At 40.9% G+C, this 18944-nt stretch overlaps 2 protein-coding genes across 4 annotated transcripts in view; one reads left to right on the top strand and one right to left on the bottom strand.

The window, feature by feature from the left end:
- Positions 1–18944, top strand: part of mtbp (MDM2 binding protein) — a 104232-nt gene that overhangs the window by 19103 nt on the left and 66185 nt on the right. For 2 of the 3 annotated variants that reach the window (XM_085993687.1, XM_085993685.1), the window contains exons 6-11: positions 2101–2245; positions 5275–5389; positions 10719–10853; positions 11929–12023; positions 14910–14982; positions 17039–17156. In XM_085993687.1, the coding sequence (XP_085849813.1) occupies positions 2101–2245; positions 5275–5389; positions 10719–10853; positions 11929–12023; positions 14910–14982; positions 17039–17156 (681 nt within the window). The remainder of the gene's footprint in view (positions 1–2100; positions 2246–5274; positions 5390–10718; positions 10854–11928; positions 12024–14909; positions 14983–17038; positions 17157–18944) is intronic. The other variant, XM_085993686.1, reaches the window with a different exon arrangement.
- Positions 1–18944, bottom strand: part of mrpl13 (mitochondrial ribosomal protein L13) — a 178281-nt gene that overhangs the window by 114537 nt on the left and 44800 nt on the right. The window contains exon 2 of the mRNA XM_085993689.1: positions 3002–3049. The gene's annotated coding sequence lies outside the window, so the exon portion shown is untranslated. The remainder of the gene's footprint in view (positions 1–3001; positions 3050–18944) is intronic.

The following is an 18944-nucleotide window of genomic DNA, read 5'->3' as shown; positions in this document are numbered from 1 at the left end:
ATGAATTGTTAGTGCACAATATGCACTGCATTTCAATCAAGTTACTTTTCAATCCTATATAGTTAATACTGTACCATGTATTTTTGTGTAGTGTGAGTTAAACAGAACTATATGGTTGAGATAAAAACAGAAAATGCTGGAAATTCTCAGCAGGTCAGGCAGCCTCTGTGGAGAGAGAAACAGAGTTAACCTTTTGGGTTGATGACCTTTCGTCCTTTGCTTTTGTATATAGTTGAGATGTTCTTTTTTGGGGGGGGGGGGGGTGCAGGGATAGGGAGATCTAACACCTAAAGTGCTGCGTAACTCCTAGCAGACAATGCTGAACACCAGTTTTGAGTTAAATTTGCCAGTATTTTTCTGAGAGGGTGGAGAACCTATCTGACAGGGTTGTTTTATCTGATAACATTAAAAGTTTTTGGAGGTCATCAAGCAGGAAGATGCTGTTTATTGAAATACTTGTGGATGGACCATACTGCCTGACTAGATAGTGAAATTTAAGAATAGCAAAGATGAGTGGCATGTTGCAGCACCACAGAGCAGAGGGTTGCAGGCTTGTTCCTGACTGGTACTGGTTGTTCGGTACTGGATCATAGAATTTTACAGCATGGAAGGAGGCCATTCAGCCCATCATGCCTGTGCCGGCTCTTAGAAAGAGCTGTCCAATTAGTCCCGCTCCCCCTGCTCTTTTCCTATAGCCCTGCAAATGTTTATTTTCAAGTATATATCCAATTCCATTTTGAAAGTAACTATTAAATCTCCTTCCACCACTCTTTCAGGCCGTGTATTCCAGGTCATAATAACTTGCTGCGTAAACAAAATTTCTCCTCATCTCACCTCTGGTGCTTTTGTCAATCACCTTAAATCTGTATCCTCTGGTTATCGACCCTCCTGCCAGTGGAAGCAGTTTCTTATTTACTTTATCAAAATCTTTCATAATTTTGAACACCTCTATTAAATCTCCTCTTAACCATCTCTGCTCTAAGGAGAGCAATCCCAGCTTCGCTAGTCTCTCCACATGAAAGTCCCGCATCCCTGGTACGATTCTAGTAAATCTCTTCTGCACCCTCTCCACCGTCTTGACATCCTTCCTAAGGTGTGGTGGGCAAAATTAGACACAATCCTCCTGCTGAGGGCTAACCAGTGATTTATAAAGGTTTAGCAGCAACAACACTTTGTATTTATAGTAAAACGTCCCAAGGCGCTCCACAGGAGTATTTTAAGATGACAAATTTGACACCGATCCACAAGGATAAATTAGGGCAGGTGACCAAAAGCTTGGTCAAAGAGGTAGGTTTTAAGGAGCGTCTTAAAGGAGGTAGAGAGGTTTAGGGAGGGAATTCCAGAGCTTGGGGCCTAGGCAACAGAAGGCACGGCCACCAAAGGTTGAGCGATTATAATCAGGGATGCTCAAGAGGGCAGAATTGGAGGAGCGCAGATATCTCAGGGGGGTTTTGGGGCTGAAGGAGATTACAGAGATAGGAAGGGGTGAGGCCACGGAGGGATTTGAAAACAAGGATAAGAATTTTGAAATCGAGGCGCTGCTTAACCGGGAGCCAATGTAGGTCAACGAGCACAGGGGTGATGGGCAAACGGGACTTGGTGCGGGTTAGGACACGGGCAGCTGAGGGTTAGGACACGGGCAGCTGAGTTTTGGATGACCTCAAGTTTACATAGGGTGGAATGTGGGAGGCCAGCCAGGAGTGCGTTGGAATAGTCAAGTCTAGAGGTAACAAAGGCATGGATGAGGGTTTCAGCCGCGGATGAGCTGAGGCAGGGTGGAGACGTGCGATGTTACGGAGCTGGAAGTAGGTGGTCTTTGTTATGCTGTAGATAAGTGGTCGGAAGCTCATTTCAGGGTCAAATATGACATCAAGGTTGCGAACAGTGTGGTTCAGCCTCGGGCAGATGTTGGGGAGAGGGATGGAGTCAGTGGTTAGGGAACGGAGGTTGTGGCGGGGACTGAAAACAATGGCACAATTTATTTTGCTATATAATGTGCTGTGTAATATTGCGATTATGCTCCGCTTTACTTTTAAGTTGTCGGCCTAAAAGTTGGATTGAGCTTGAATTTTGAAGTGTTCCCTTTTTTTCTGTTAATAGGCAAAGGGTTATTGGATCTAATCTTGCTGGTCTCTGACAGTGGTATTCCCAGGCTGAAGGACTGGCTCCCTGTTGTGGGTGCATTTAAGCACCTGAGGGAGTGGCATTCAGCAGAAATTGCCATAGCAACAAAGAATGGCAAGTGGTAAGTATCTCAAAACTTGAGCAAGTTCAGTGTTTATATTGAACTGGTACAAAAGGCAAACAATTGCATCACTATATTTTCTTTTTAGCTCTTTTTGCTGGCATGTAATACTATTTTATGGTTAAAAAGAGGATTTAAAGTTTGGTCAAACTTATTTTTAGTATGGCACAACTTTTATGATTATTCCAAATATCTAATTTTAAATATTATTTTTGTAACTAACCTCGTGGCTTGTACACCAGTGTTTAATTTGTAGTTCTGGATCTAGAACTGTAAGAACTTTGGCTGAAGAGCAAAACCTAGTACCAGAAATCTACAAACACTTTATTAAAAAAATTCTTTAAATGGTTTGAGAGGCAATATTTAGTAATATGAAAAATGGTGAAATGTTAGAACTTTAAAAATCACATTTGATTTCATACAAACCAAAAATAACACCAGTCTGAGCAGCGACTATAGGTACCTTCATTCATAACTATGAGGAATGATCAGATGAAACACCATTATTGTTCCTGATAAAGCAGTGAAAGGATGCAGCTAAGAATCTTTAGGATCAATGGTAAAGACATAGCAAGTGGTAAAATGAAGCATGTTGTAGGAGGATGGGATGCTAACTGATGTGTGGTCAGGCATCTGCCACAGGAACTGGATTGCCAACCATATTGTGACCTTCAAATTTAGAAATTGGCCCAGATATTCCGATCGCAGGCTTCCCGCGGGCAGAGGACTGCGATCTGGAAAAATCTGCGCCCTTACCTGAGGGCTCCCGGGACGCGCACAATTCCAATGCTGGGCCTCGCCAAACTGCAAGAGAATATAGAACAATACTGTGAGAATTAAAAGAGATAATAGAAAAACATCTAGAAACCAAAAATATAACCATGAATAGTCCGTATAGATTTCAGAAGGGAAAGTTTTGCTTGACCAACCTCATTGAATTTTTTGATGAGGTAACAGAGAGTAGACAAGGGTAAGGCAGTAGATGTAATGTATCTAGATTTCCAGAGGGCCTTCAAAAAGGTACCACATAATAGACGAATGAATAAGGTCAGAGCATGCAGTGTCAGGGGACAAGTAGCAGAATGAATAGGTAGCTGGCTGTAAGATAGAAAGCAGAGATGGGGTAAAGGGTAGCTATTCAGTGTGCCAGAAGGTGGGAAGTGGGGTCCCACAGGATCAGTGCTGGGACCACTGATGTTCACAATTTATATTAACGAATTAGACTGGAATCAAAAACACAATGGGCCGGATATTCCGATCCCTATGGGTGGGTACGCGCTGTGTACCCACCCGTAGGGACATCGGAAATGCCGGTTTCAGGCATGCACAGTGCATGCACTGGAAAACGGCATTTCCGACCTGTCAAGAAAACACTTGACAGATCCTCCGGCTGCCCGGGAGAAGGGCCTCTGCGGGCGGATAGTTCAGCTTTTTGGAGACCCTCCGCCCACAGAAAACCCTTACAATTCGTGCGCCTGGTAAAAGTAGGTGTAAGGCCTGATTTTACCAGGATAAGAGTTGAAAAAAGTTTTTTTTTTTAAAAATTCACTGATTTATCATTTAAAAATACTTTTAAAAAGGTAAGTTTATTTTTAGCCCTGTAAAAAAACTTTAATTATTTTTTTCAAAAATTTAAATTTTTGTTTAAAATAGTTAATTTATTGTAATTTCAAGTCATTTTAAAAATATGATTTAAAAAAAAAAAAAAAAAATTTATTTAAAGTTTTACCATGTTTTGGGGGTGACCTCCATTCATACACTTGACAGGTCTTCCTGTCAAGTGTATGATTCCCTTCTGTGATTGGCTCCCCATGGCCCTCCTGATTGCAGTGATGCTGCAAACTACCTGCGCCTCTGGGATATGTGGGCCCTGCGCTCTTGCAGTTTGGAGAGGCCCAGCATTGGAATTGTGCGCGTCCCGGGAGCCCTCCGGTAAGGATGCAGATTTTTCCAGATCGGAATATCTGTTGACGACACCAAATTGAGTGGGATAGTCAACACTGAGGAGGACTGCAACAAATTACAAGAAGACATTAATAAAATTGAAGAATTGGCATATAATTGGCAAATGAATTTCAACATAAAAGTGTGAGGTACTACATTTTGGTAAGAAAAATAGAGGTCACATATTACTTGGAAAATAAGAATCTACATGGGGTAGAGGAGCAAAGTACCTGGGAGTACAAATACACAAATCATTAAAAGTTGCCACATAGGTCAATAAGGTCATAACAAAACAAAACACTAGGGTTTATTTCTGGAGGAATTGAATTGAAAAGTAGAGAAGTCATGCTAAACTTATATCGGACCTTGGTTAGACCACACTTGGAGTACTGTGTACAGTTCTGGTCACCATATGATAAAAAGGATATAGAGACACTGATAGTAGCAGACCAGTGTTCCTGCTCATAAAGGTGCAGTAGGGCCATCGCTGGCAGGATGGTGCAATGATAGCGTGACTAGTTTACAAGGATGATGTATCTAGATTTACAAGGATGGTGCCAGAACTGCGAGGTTATATCTATCAGGAAAGGATGAACAGGCTGGGTCTCTTTTCTCTTGAAAAAAGAAGGCTGAGGGGTGACCTAATAGAGGTCTTTAAAACTATGAAAGGTTTTGTTGACACCAAGTGTGTTTCCACTTGTGGGGAAGAGCAAAACTAGAGGCCATCAGTATAAGATAGTCACCAAGAAATCAAATAGGGAATTCAGAAGAAACTTCTTTACCCAGAGAGTGGTGAGAATGTGGAACTCGCTACCACAAGGAGTAGTTGAGGCGAATAGTATAGATGCGTTTAAGGGGAAGCTAGATAAACACGAGGGTTATGCTGATAGTTAGATGAGGAAGGATGGGAGGAGGCTCGAGTGGCGCATCAACGCCGGCATGGACTGGTTGGGCCAAATGGCCTGTTTCGGTGCCGTATATCGTATGCAATTCTATGTAACTAATAATAAAACTTAGATTGTTAATTCAAACTACCGATTATTATTTCCAAGTTCAGACATCTAACACAATTTGTCTCATTGTAGTTGGCAGAAAATTGCAGTGTACCTGGGGGCAACTGTTGTAGACCCAGAAAAATTTGAGAAAATGATTGATCCATTGGTGATCTGGAGAGGGAAGGTGCATATCCAAGAGCGAAAGGTACAACTTCTGTTTCTCTATTTTTACACTGAAGAAAATAACCTAATATATTTCTATGTGCTAGGAAAGTGCATTATACTTGCAACAAATTGTTTGCTTTTCAGAAGGCCACTTTTATTTAAAAAAAAAAAAAAAGTTTTTATTTATGTCTACAGTTTAACTTGGTATGAGTTTTTTTTAACAAATCAGCTTCACTAACAGAACAGTGTTCCAGCTCATAAAGGTGCAGCAGGGCCATCACTGGCAGGATGGTGCAATGATAGCATGACAAGTTTACATTGTCGGTTTATATTGTAAATGTGGACAAAGGAATTTATAATGGGAATACAATAATAAGAACAGAATGTCTGACTTTAAAACTGAGACTATTATGTCTGCCCGCCCTGATCCAATTATCTCCCACTCTCTAACTCCACTTCACCTGCAGACTACACTTAGTGTTGACTCCCTGGAAATTGGATAGTATATATTTAGGTGGTAATAATGGTATAATTGGGACAGTATCAGCTGTGGCTCAGTTGGTAGCACCCTTGCCTCTGAGTCAAGGTTGTGGGTTCAAGTCCCATTCCAGAGACTTGAGCACAAAAATCTAGGTTGACACTCAAGTGCAGTACTGAGGGAATGCTGCACTGTCGGCGGTGCCATTTTTCGGATGAAACGTTAAACCGAGGCCCCATCTACTCTCGGGATCGACATAACCGATCCCATGGCACTATTTCAAAGAAGAGCAGGGGCATTATCGCCAGTGTCCTGGCCAATATTTAACCCTCAAATCAACATCACTAAAAACAGATTATCTGGTCATTATCACATTGCTGTTTGTGGGAGCTTGCTGTGTGCATTAGGCTGCCGCATTTCCTATATTACAACAGTGACTACACTTGAAAAGTACTTCATTGGCTGTAAAGCGCTTTGGGACGTCCGGAGGTCATGAATGACGCTATAGAAATGCAAGACTTTCTTCCTAAAAGAAAAGGCTTACACGGGAAGTGGAATTCTAGCAGACTGGGAGACCTATAAAGAGCAACAAAGGATACAAAGAAAGTAATCAGCAGTGATAAAAGAAAATATATAGAGAGAAAAAACTTGCAAGGGATACCAAAGCTAACAGTAGAACTTTCTATAAGAGAAAGGGAGTGGTAAAGGGGAATGTAGGCCTAATAAAGACCAATGCAGGTGACACTATAATGGACAATAAGGAAATGACAGACTTGTTAAATGAATATTTTATATCCATTTTCCCAGTGGAGGAGGAGGAGGACAAAATACCAGTAGTACAATAGAACCCAAAAATAAGTCAAAGGAACTTGACAGATTTAATATTTTAAAATTTTCTAATGGAGAAAATAATGAGACTTAAGATAGACAAACTAACAGGACCTGATGGTTTCCATTCCAGGGTTTTAAAAGTAATAGCTGAGCAAATTGCAGGTACATTAGTCATAATTTTCCAAAGCTCTCTAGATTCAAAAATGGCGTCGTTTGATTGGAAAATTGCAATTGTCACTCCATTATTTAAGAAAGGAGGGAGGGGAGAAAACAGGCAACTACAGACCTGTCGGTTTAATATCCGCTGTTGGGAAGTTATTAGAATCTATCATAGGGGACAGACATTAAAGAGATTCAGCATGGATTTGTGAAAGGTAGGTAATGTCTGACTAAACCAGTTTTTTTTTGAGGAGGTCACTAGCATGGTGGATAGGGGAGTGTCTATGGATGTTGTCTTTACGGACTTCCAGAAGGCGTATGGTAAAGTTCCGCGCAAGTGATTATCGGCAAAAATAAAAGTGCAATGGAATTGGAGGTACACGTGTTGGTAATTGGTTGAGAGGTAGGAGATTGAGAACGGTGATAAAGGGAATGTACGCTGATTGATGGGACCTGACAATATCTGTATTGGGACCTCGGCTTTTCATCATAATGACTTGAATAAAGAACTCTTGATTCCTTTATCCAAGTTTGCAGATGACACGAAGCTAAGGAGGCACAGCAAGTTGTGTAGATGGGAGTACAAAGTTACATAGACAGACTAAGTGAGTGGGTAACATTGTGGCAGATGGAGTTCAATGTGGGAAAGTGTGAGGGAATCGGAGAAATACCAATTGTAATATTTTCTAAATGGTGTGAGACTAGGAGCTGTGAAGGAGCAAAAGGATTCAGGTGACCGGGTACACAAATCACTAAAAGCAAGTGCACAGGTACAAAAAGTAATTTAAAAAGCTAATGGAATGTTTTTTATCCCAAGGGGGTTTGAATGTAAAAGTGATGCTTAAGTTGTACAGAGCCTTGTTCAGACCCCATCTGGAGTACTGCGTTCAGTTTTGGCACCGCACTCTTCATTACACTCTAATCTTCCTAGCTTGTACGTGCACCTGTATCCGATTCATAGAGGGGAATTTTAGCGCACAAAAACGGGTGGATTGGGTTCGGGTCAGATGTTAACATTTTAAAAATCTGAACCCCAACCCGCCTTCAACCCAGCCACTTCCGAAGTGAGGCGAGGACCGCTTCAGGGAGAAGGTACAGGAAACTCTCGATTTACCGGCACCTAAATAACCGGAAATCTCTGTTAACTGGCAAAATGCAGGAGTAGGTTCAGGTAAGTTTTACTTCATATTAGTGGCCGTTCCTGGATCTGTGGCTGTGTAACTGGGGTTCCAGCACCTGTTGCTAAGCAACAGGGAAGCCTGGATTTGTTGCTGTGTACGGAGCTCTCGTACCTTTTACTATACCTCTCTGTAACCCGGACTTTTTGATAAACCGGCACCACGCCGGTCCCGTCGGTGCCGGATAAAAAAAGAGTTTCCTGTGTGCCTTTACAGCACGGCCTGTGGGCCAGGAGGAGCAGGAGTGCTTCACCTGGCCCCCCAAAGCACCCCCACCATCAGACCACCCCTTGCAAAGGCCCCCGGGGTCGGGGATCAGACATCACCCCCCAGGGTTGGGGATCGGACTTGCCTGGTCCTGCGGCCTGCTCCGGAGTGCTCCCCGCCCCACTGGAAGCCAAGCCCATCGATCTAGTTGATTTCCAGGCGGGGAATCTGTCAGGGCCAAACTCCACCGCATGCGGGGAAACCTGGCCTTCCGGGTTTCCCGTCCGAAACGCCGTCCCCTCGCCTGTGTAACCCGCACTTGCTAATATCCAGGCCATAGATTCAGTTTGCCACCAACATTTGGAGATCTTTGAAGTAATTCCTTCAATGTAGAGTTCCCACATTAAAAAAAAAATCCATTGTTATCACAGTATTTGCTTCTCTAGTTTCTAATCATATTTCTGTTTAATTTTATTCTGATATTACTGATTTTAAAAACCTGCTTTATAATGACCAAAATTACCCTTTTAATTAGATCTAAAGCATACTAAATTGACTTCAATTGCATTTCCTCTTCAATCAAAATCACAGAAGTATTAATTGCTGCCGCTTTTTAAAAACTATCTAAAGTAGTGACAATTCTGTAATCGGAGTCTGTCCGTTTTACGTGCAGGGGACTATCTGGCAGGCCAGAGTGGAAACTTTATGGATTCATTTGGCTCTGTTGAGAGGGACTTGCTGTTGGTGAAGCTGATGTTCCCTGTCACTTTTTTTCCAGACCTAATATTACTAAAACAACAGCACCACTAGGTCTGTAGAAACAGTCAGGGCCCACTAGTAAACCAGCAGGCAGTTAACTGAACCTGGAAAAGGATTGTGACTAGTTCAAAGCAGTGCTGGTTCAATCTTGATGGCAAGGGCAGCGCATAATGGTTTACAGGTGGGTAACTGATGCTTCTTCTGCCTGTACAAATATGCCTGCCACTGTTTCAGAATGTCTACCATATTATTAATCTAAAATTCCCTCGTTAGACTTCTCCTCCATTTAAATCGTTCCTTAATACCTACTTTTTTGACTAAGCTTTTGTTCACATGTCCTAATATCTCTCTCCATGGCTCTGTCAAATTTTGTCTGCTAACACTCTGTCACAAGAAGCGCTTTGGGGGCGTTTTACTACATTAAAGGTGCTGTAGAAATGCAAGTTGTTGTAATCTATTTGGTGTATAATAACTTTGCTTACATCAGTTTATCATTTTGCCAACTGAGAAAAATCTTTACCTTGAAGTGTTTTTCATTTAAACCCTTAATGGAGAGGTGGAAGCAACAATCTTCTTTCTACTCAGTGGGCACAGATTCAAGTTTGAATTATTTGTCCTTTTAACCTTCAGAAATGTTGTAATGCATATGTGTATTTCAGTTAAACCTTTATTTTGGCTCCATTTTCTTTCCCTGCACCTTGGGTTTCACTGCGTAGACAGGTGAGGGATCATGGATATCTCCATCAGTATCCCTCTGTAGGTGTGCTAACATGGTAACTGGTGAAGTCTGTTGATAGTGAAACATAGAAACTAGGAGCAGGAGTAGGCCATTCGGCCCTTCGAGCCTGCTCCGCCATTCAACGAGATCATGGCTGATCATCCAAACCCTAGCACCCGGTCCCTACGCCGACAGCCATCCCACCCAAGCCCTATCCCCGTAACCCCACATATTTAATCCCCCCTAACACTAAGGGCCAATTTTTATCATGGCCAATCAACCTAACCCGTACATCTTTGGACTGTGGGAGGAAACCGGAGCACCTGGAGGAAACCCACGCAAACGCGGGGAGAATGTCTGTGTGGAGTTTGCACAGTCACCCGAGGCCGGATTTGAACCTGGGTCCCTGGTGCTGTGAGGCAACAGTGCTAACCACTATGCCACCGTGGCTGAGGCTGTCAGCTTTACATTTAAAGAGAAACAAGAATGACTGTAGGCCAAAATTTAGAAGTAAAATGTTTAAACAAAAATTCAAAGCCACAAGCACCACCTTTTTGAGCAAATGGATTCAAGCATGGTGTTTGATGTGGTTTGCATGTGTAACTTGAATGGATGGGGCAGCATATTGCTGAAATAGTGTATGGAAGTACAATTAGCAGACATTTCAACAGGAAGCCAGTCGAAACAAACTGAGAACATGCAAGATATGGGAACCCTATTTTCCAGGATGAGTATTTACTTGAATTTGAGCTCGTTTTCTACACATTCTGCCCCATTCAGTTGCATTGTCTTATACAAACATTGAAACAGTTAGCAGTTGAGGATTTATGAAATCAACCTGTAACAAATGTATTAACTTTTAAAAATAATATAGTAGATTTTGTTTAAGGAAGTAGTTAATTATCCCTGCACACCTTTTTGTATTGCTTTCTGAACACCTGATGTAGTTTGCAAGTTTTAGGCAGGCTGCCGGGTATGAAAGGAAAGAATAACTTGTGTATTGTAACAAAGACATTTTTACTTTTTCATGTTTCCTTAGTTTGTTTCTGAGGTAAAGTTTCCAGGATTCTGCTTGAGAGCCTACACTCAAAAATCTTGGAGTCGTTTACTAAGCTCCTGCACTTCGACTGAAAGTGCATCCACAGCTTCTAGAACAACAAATACAATGAGAGAGGTGAACTCGTTTCTTGTTTTTTTTTACTACAGTACAAACTTGTGTTGGGCATAACCACCACCCAGGAGTAATTCATTCCTCTTTTGTGTTTCCTGATGAGTCGTCTGGACAATGTGCATAGATGATCCAGTAACAGCCAACTTTTAATATGTTCTGAGTGGAATGTGTCCACTGTACTTGCCAAAACTAATGTAATCAATTTCAGGAAAAAAAACATTTCTTCTTAACTGTTTATCCTAAGATTAATGAAAACTTCCAAATCTGTGTCTCGGGCACATGTATTGAGTTGCAGCTAAATTCTATTCAGAGGACTTCGGATTTGCATCTCTAAGAAGTAGTGAGAAATACCGTGCGTGACTTTGAGGAGTGTGAAAGAGCTTCTTTTAATCTACCAAAAAAGTTCAATTCAATATATTTTAATGGATGTTTTATACAGTACAGCATCTGGAATACTTGGCTTATCCCACTGCCTTATAACAGGGCGGGTAGGGTGCAAATCACCGAGGTGTTGTATTAACCTCTCTCATGTCACAAGAAGCTTCTGCAGCATGACCTTTAAAAGCAACTGTATGTCTTTAATGTTTAACGGAAAAATAACAGTTTACATGTCTACATATATTTACTGAAGTATAAGCAATAAGATAACTATCCAATGAGACAAGAAAATATTAACTCAATCAAGACTTCGTCACTTGTGAATTATTTGGTCTTACAATAAAGTTACTTTCTGCTACGTGTATTCTGTTCCATTTAAAAAAAAAAAAATAAAGTTGATAGTGGCTTCTAATTTAATACAGCTTTGTGATATACAAGCAGTTGTACAGATTACAACTAAGAAAAGTAATTTTGATTTAATTTGCATTGTTGAAAACCAGCCAGACAAGTATTGGCAAGGATCTGCATCATAGACATCAAGCTGGCAAACTGTAACTTCATGCTTTATAAACAGAATTATATGAGTTTACTTAATAAAATATATGGAATTTACTTCTAAGTATTCCATTTCGTGAAAACATTTTGATTATATCCTTGTTGAAACTGACTTGTAAATAATTGTGTTTCTTTTATGCTTTAGGTTTTCTATTATTATAAGCCAGTGTTGGATTTTGTGCAGTTGGTGGCGCTCTCAGACCTTCCCTCCTACTTCCTATCTGGGATTGAGTTTGAATTGTATCCTTGTTTTCAACTAGTGATTTCAGTATCTTTTTGTAGATTGTCATTTTTAGGTCTTTTGTGAACTGCACTTGTTCAGTTTCACCCTTTTGACTTATAAGAAATACAGTATTTTTTGCATTTTTTTTTTTTACTGCATGAGAATTGACCTGCCAGCATTAGCTTAATTTAAAGGGAGTGGGTTGAACTAGGAACAGGATTAGAAGACCATTCAGCCACTTGAGCCTGTTGCACCATTCTATTAGATCCCGGATGATCAGTACCTCAACTACATTTACTCGCATTTGTTCTATATCCCTTGATACCCATAAGTAAAACAAAATTCTATCTCGGTCGTCAAAATTTCAATTGACACCCAGCATCCACAGCCTTTTAGGGGGGAGAGTTCTAGATTTTAACAACCCTTTATGTGAAAAAGTGACTCCTGATTTCACTCCTAAATTTTAAGGTTATGCCCCCTTGTTCTGGATTCCCCCATCAGAGGAAATAGTTGCTTTGTATCTATCCTGTCGAATTCTTTATCATTTTCAATGACCTCGATTAGATCACCCCTCAACCTTCCAAACTCAAGGGAATGCAAGCGAAGTTTTTGTCTACATAATTTAACCCTTTAAGCACTGGCATCATTCTGGTGAATCTGCGCTGCACCCCCTCCAAGGCCAATATATCCTTCCTAAAGTGCGGTGCCCAGAACTAAATGCTGTACTCCAGATGCAGTTTGACCAAGACTTTTGTATTTCAACCCCCTTGAGACAAAGGAAACATTCCATTAGCCTTTTTGATTACTTTTTGTATCTGCGCACTAGATTTTAGTGATTTCTGTGCATGAACACCCATTGCCCCTTCGAAGCTCCTAGCCTCTCACCACGCATCTGTCTGGACCTCCCACGCAGCCTGCTTTCAAATGGGAAAAACTGCGCATGCGTGGATTTTTGAATGGGCCACGCAGCCCCTTAAAGGGGCCGTGCGGCCCAAAAGAAAGTGAACATCGATTACAATTTGTCTCTTTCTCTGATCCAAAGTGGATAGTCTCACATTTCCCCACATTGGGCCCCATCTGAAAACAGCAACTAATATGTATTCTGCATGTTTAGTTCATTCTTTTAGATTTTCTAATTACTTAAAACTGAATTTATACTTGCTACAAGTAAACTGTTGCAGGTTATTTCGGCTCACTTTATCTGTTTTATATCTGGTATGAAAGATATTGATTTTGTCAATGAGTCAGATGAAATTAGCGGTTACTTAGTTACTGTTTGGAGCATCTCCCTTTATGCTTTTGGAATTTAGTTCAAGTTGGAAATTCAACAACAACTTGTATTTATATAGCGCTTTTAACATGGTAAAATGTCTCGAGGCGCTTCACAGGAGCGTTAACAAACAAAATTTGACATTGAGCCACATGAGATATTAGGGCAGGTTTTAAGGAGCTTCTTAAAAGGAGGAAAGATAGAGAGGTGGAGAGGCTTAGGAAGGGAGCTTAGGGCCTTGGCAGCTGAAGGTATGGCTGCCAATGATGGAGCGATTAAAAATTGGGGATGTGCAAAAGGCAAGAGTTGAAGGAGCGCCAAGACCTTGGAGGGTTGTGGGGCTGAAGGAGATTACAGGGATGGGGAGGGGCGAGGCCATGGAGGGATTTGAAAACCAGGATGAGAATTTTAAATCGAGGCATTGCTTAAGGATGAGCATTGAGTACAGGGACAAGGATGTCTTGCTGCAGTTGTACAGGGCCTTGGTGAGACCACACCTTGAGTATTGTGTGCAGTTTTGGTCGCCTTATCTGAGGAAGGATGTTCTTGCCATGGAAGGAGTTCAGCGAAGATTCACCAGGCTGATACCTGGGATGGCAGGAATGACGTATGAGGAGAGATTGGGTCGATTGGGCTTGTACTCGCTGGAGTTTAGAAGAATGAGAGGGGATTTCATTGAAACTTATAAAATTCTGACAGGACTGGACAGACTAGATCCAGGAAGGATGTTCCCGATGGTCGGGGAGTCCAGAACCAGGGGTCACAGTCTAAGGATAAGGGGTAAGCCATTCAGGACAGAAATGAGTAATTTCTTCACCCAGAGAGTGGTGAACCTGTGGAATTCTCTACCACAGAAGGCAGTTGAGGCCAATTCATTAAATATATTCAAGAAGGAGTTGGATATATTTCTTAAGGCTAAAGGGATCAAGGGGTATGGGGAGAAAGCAGGGACAGGGTACTGAATTTGGATGATCAGCCATGATCGCATTGAATGGCGGAGCAGGCTCGAGGGGCCAAATGGCCTACTCCTGCTCCTATCTTCTATGTTAACCGGATTGGTATTTAAATTAGACTGATGCTGTAAGACCAGTCTATAAAAACTGAAATCTGTCAGAGTATTAACAATTCAGTGTAAATGAAAATCTAAAGTTTATTCTGTTTTTAGAAATGAGAATTTAAACTGCATAAATCTCGTTGGTCATAAATCATTTAGCAGTACGGCTGTAAAGAAAGAACAAACTTGAATTTATAGCTGAAACACTTATAGGAGACACTTCTTGTCGGGCTCCAGAGTGTTTGTTTATTCCATAAGAGGACCAGCTATCCCCATGAGTGGAAAGTAAAATCATAAAACAATGAAAACTATCACATACTAATTAAATTTTCTAATACCATTGAAATGCAGCACCGTATGATTCATTTAAAAATAGCGACAGGATATGAGTGAATTTTCAATCTGTATAGTCTGTGCGATGATCGAGTGCTTGGGACTTTCACTTTTTAATTTGTTTCTGTATTTCTGGAGATAATGATCGTCAGGGAGACATTCTCTATGTTCTCTTATGTTATGAGGCCTCAGTGATGAATGTTATCTTGTCTTTAATGTGTTGAGTACCTTGATTAAATTGTACAGCAGTTTATCAAGAAGTGATGTCCAAGGCAAATCGAAGCTTCTGCTGAACCAACTTTCTTCTCTACAAGGGAAGGTATGCTCTTGCTTTTTTCTCGCCATATTATAAAAAGGATGTAGAGGCACTGGAGAGGGTGCAGAGAAGATTTACAAGGATGATACCAGAAATGCGAGGGTATACATATCAGGAAAGGATGAACAGGCTGGGTCTCTTTTTTTCTCTCGAAAAAAGAAGTCTGAGGGGGTGACCTAATAGAGGTCTTTAAAATTATGAAAGGTTTTGATAGAGTGGATACAGAGAGAGTGTTTCCACGTGTGGGGAAGAGCATAACTAGAGGCCATCAATATAAGATAGTCACCAAGAATTCCAACAGGTAATTCAGAAGAAACTTCTTTACCCAGAGAGTGGTGAGAATGTGGAACTCGCTACCACAGGGAGTGGTTAAAGCGAATAGTATAGATGCATTTAAGGGGAGGCTGGACAAGCATATGAGGGAGAAGGGAAAAGAGGGTTATGCTGATAGTTAGATGAGGAAAGACAGGAGGAGGCTCAAGTGGAGCCTAAACACCGGCATAGACTAGTTGGGCCAAATGGCCTGTTTCTGTGCCGTATATCCTATGTAAAACTTACAAGCAAAAGGTTTGAGCAACCTTTTTAGCCTTAAATAATGGAGCAGGTGGCATCACACTGACTGCCTGTCCTTCTCGTTTCTGCTTCCTCTGCTGTAATGTCTATTGAGATATGTGATTATAGACTAGAGTCCTGTACGCATTGGAAAAATGACTTTGATGGGAGAACCTCCTTTATGTGTGATGAAACTGAAATGAAAATATTCAAACCTCCCAGCTTCAGGGGCAGATTAATTGGTCAATGCGTCCCAGTATGGACAAGAAAGGTTCCAATGTTTGCATATTTAAATGCAGGCACACTTGTGATCAGGTCATAAACCTGACTTCTGGATCATTTTCCACTAGTCTTAACCACCCATTCTAATAAAGAAAAATCATGCTGCATATTCTTTTGGCATGGCAAAAGCGGTCCACAGACCTATTTGTGCATCTGTTACAAACTTGATGAGAGATTTCCTGTTATCAGACTTCAGAACTACTTTGAAGCTGGGTACGTTTGCACCATTCAGTACACCTGATTGCGTGTGCAGTAACAGTTTGTTCCAGCACACATTTGTGACTGGTGAATGTCCGCATCCTTTGCTGCAGTAAGCAGATCACCATCCTGTTAGCTTGATCATTGTGGGAGAATTGGCTATTATAAAATTCTCCTACAACCATTATTTAGTACTTCTGTTAGTTTTTACCCTTGAACACTTGCATGTTTGAAGCACCCAAATCATTATTCGGCACCTGAAGCGCTGTTGTTCCTGCTAATTTTCTGCTAATTCTTTTCCTCTTGTATTACCTCTCCTTTCTTTTACCCAGTCACTGCCTGCTGCCGTCTTTCAAAATATTTGTTGTGGAGCTTCCACTGGTTTCTCTCCCTTCCCCTATGTCTAACCCGAGTCCAAATACAGCCATATTGCTGTATCTTATTAAGGAGTTGCCTGCTGTTAACACTTTTCCATGGTAAATATTTGGTGTGCTGGCCTCCACACTGAACTCGCCAACTGCCATGTGACAACATCACAGTATAGTACAATGGCAAAATACTGCAGATGCTGGAAATCTGAAATAACTACAGCAAATGCTGGAAATACTCAGCAGGTCAGGCAGCATCCGTGGAGAGCGGAAACAGCATTAACGTTTCAGGTCTGGGACCTGTGTTCTGACGAAGGGTCACAGACTTGAAACGTTAACTCTCTTTCTCTCTCCACGGATGCTACCTGACCTGCTGAGTGTTTCCAGCATTTTCTGTTGTTATCACAGTATAGTAACTCTATTGTGAAAACCTTTTCTACCATGATAATGCTTGTAGAATAAATGTTATCAAATTCCATCATGTTTCTCTGTATAATGTAGTTCTTTTCTTCCCCACCCCACCCAAAAAAATAGAGCAGGTATGTTTAGTAATAATCTGTATTAACTTATTCATGCCTATTCAGCCATCTGTATTGTAACTGATTGATTGATTTAAGTTTGTGGTTTAATAATTCCAATTTTCTTCCTGATACTTCCAGGTGGGAGCTCTTTTTAACCTATCTTGTATCGTGAGCACCACGGTGATTCCGCCAGCTAACCAGTACAGTACACGGAAATGGAAAGAATATATGGCAAAGAAGCCAAAATGCATTAATGGTGGGTTTGTAAAGCTGTCCTCTTACAAGAGTTAAAGTACCCTTGTACAGGAAACTTTCGATTAACCGGCCCCTAAACAAGCGGAAATGTCGGTTAACTGGCAAAATTCAGGAGTAGGTTCAGGTAACTTTTATTACTTGCTGTGCAAGGGTGTGGCTGTAGCTGTTGCTAAGCTACAGAGACGCTTGCAACTTGTGGCCATTGTTTTGAACCTGTTGCTAAGCAACGGGGTTTGTTGCTTTATACGGAGCTCTCGGCTCCGTATCTTTTACTATAGCGTTCGGTTATCCGGAATTTTTGATGAACCGGCACCACGTCGGTCCCGTCCGTGCCGGATAAAAGAAAGTTTCCTGTACCTGTAGCAATTTGAACAAGTCTGCATCAAACCTGGGTTAAATTTTCACTCCACTAGTTTGATTTTTAGATATTTTGTCTGCCTATGTACTGTCATGTGCTGAAAAGCAATGTTGGCCATTTTGCTTGACAAAATCATAGCTTATTTTTTTACTTTACAAAAAAATTAATAGTTGGCAGTCTTATTTTGTATGTTTCATAATTGAATTAGATTGTAGCCGTGGATTCAGTATTTTAGATTTTATGTTATTCGATTTTTGTTGGGCAAGGATATTAAGGGTTATGGAACCAAGGCAGGTAGATGGAGTTAAGATATAGATCAGATATGATCTAATTGAATGGCAGAGCAGGCTTGAGGGGCTTAATGACCTGTTCCTATGTTATTTCCTTCTGTACTGACAATTTAAGTTTGGCCTCTGGAGTTGAATTCTTTGCACAGAGTAGCATGAGATGGCAGCTTCCTATGCTATGTGTAAATGTACTTAAGTACAAAAAAACCTCGAGATTAAGGGTGCAACGCAAACCTTTTTACAAATGACATTTTATAATAATTTTTCATATTGTAAACTCTGGAGGTAGTACAAATCTGCTGGGTTCCCACAAGTTTTAAACCAGTATGAGACTATTGAGGGTTTTTTTTGTAACAACTTTTTTTTTAAACTGAGGGGCTTTTGTGTAAGGTTGGTTAATCTCGATGCGACTCCTTTTAAATGTCCGTTGCCTATCATGGGTCATGGAACCTGTTTGGAATTATCACCTGTATTTACCAACATTTTCAGTCTGGAATAACTTGTCAATAGTAAATAGTCACCCGTGTGTTACAAATGGGAGCCACTCAATTTGGCCACAAAGAATTGAATTCCACTATATTCCACCTGTTTATTGTAGTCAAGCATGAGTGCTGGAGCCAAATTGGGACTGGACAGAACTCTGCTAAATTCTCATGGGAGCTAGGTGATCCAGTGATTCAATTTTTTTTCTCTCTGATGGAGTCACCCCACAAATTATTGCAGGATCATTTAGCACAGAAAGTTTGAACTGTTTTATTAAGATCCTGCATAAAGTAGTCATTTATGTATTCTAACCAAATTCACCAGTCTCATGGGCGACTGTAATAGACATGTTGCACTGTATGTTATTGAGTCTGCAGTGCATTGGGTTTACTGTGGAACTTGGAATAGCATAGAAAGAACAATTGTAACTGTTTGCACATCTTCAGAAGTTAACTGGTCTAACAAAGTACCTGTAAATATGATTGATATTTTGGAAGGAATAACCCATTAGCATTTTTTTCAAATATAAAGTACACAGAATGATGCTGGTGCAGAATCCTGCTTTTGCCTTTTAAATTTTGTCCCTGTGATTAACTTTGCCAATTCCTTTATCACTTCTAAACAGAACGCTGCAATACTTGTCACAATGCTGAATCGCAAA

The sequence above is a fragment of the Somniosus microcephalus genome, chromosome 7, assembly GCF_052327205.1.
Source record: "Somniosus microcephalus isolate GS21.2 chromosome 7, FLI_Smic_1.0, whole genome shotgun sequence".
NCBI classification, from domain to species: Eukaryota; Metazoa; Chordata; class Chondrichthyes; order Squaliformes; family Somniosidae; genus Somniosus; species Somniosus microcephalus.
The sequence above is the reverse complement of the archived record's forward strand: the minus strand, read 5'-3'. Positions and strand labels throughout refer to the sequence as shown.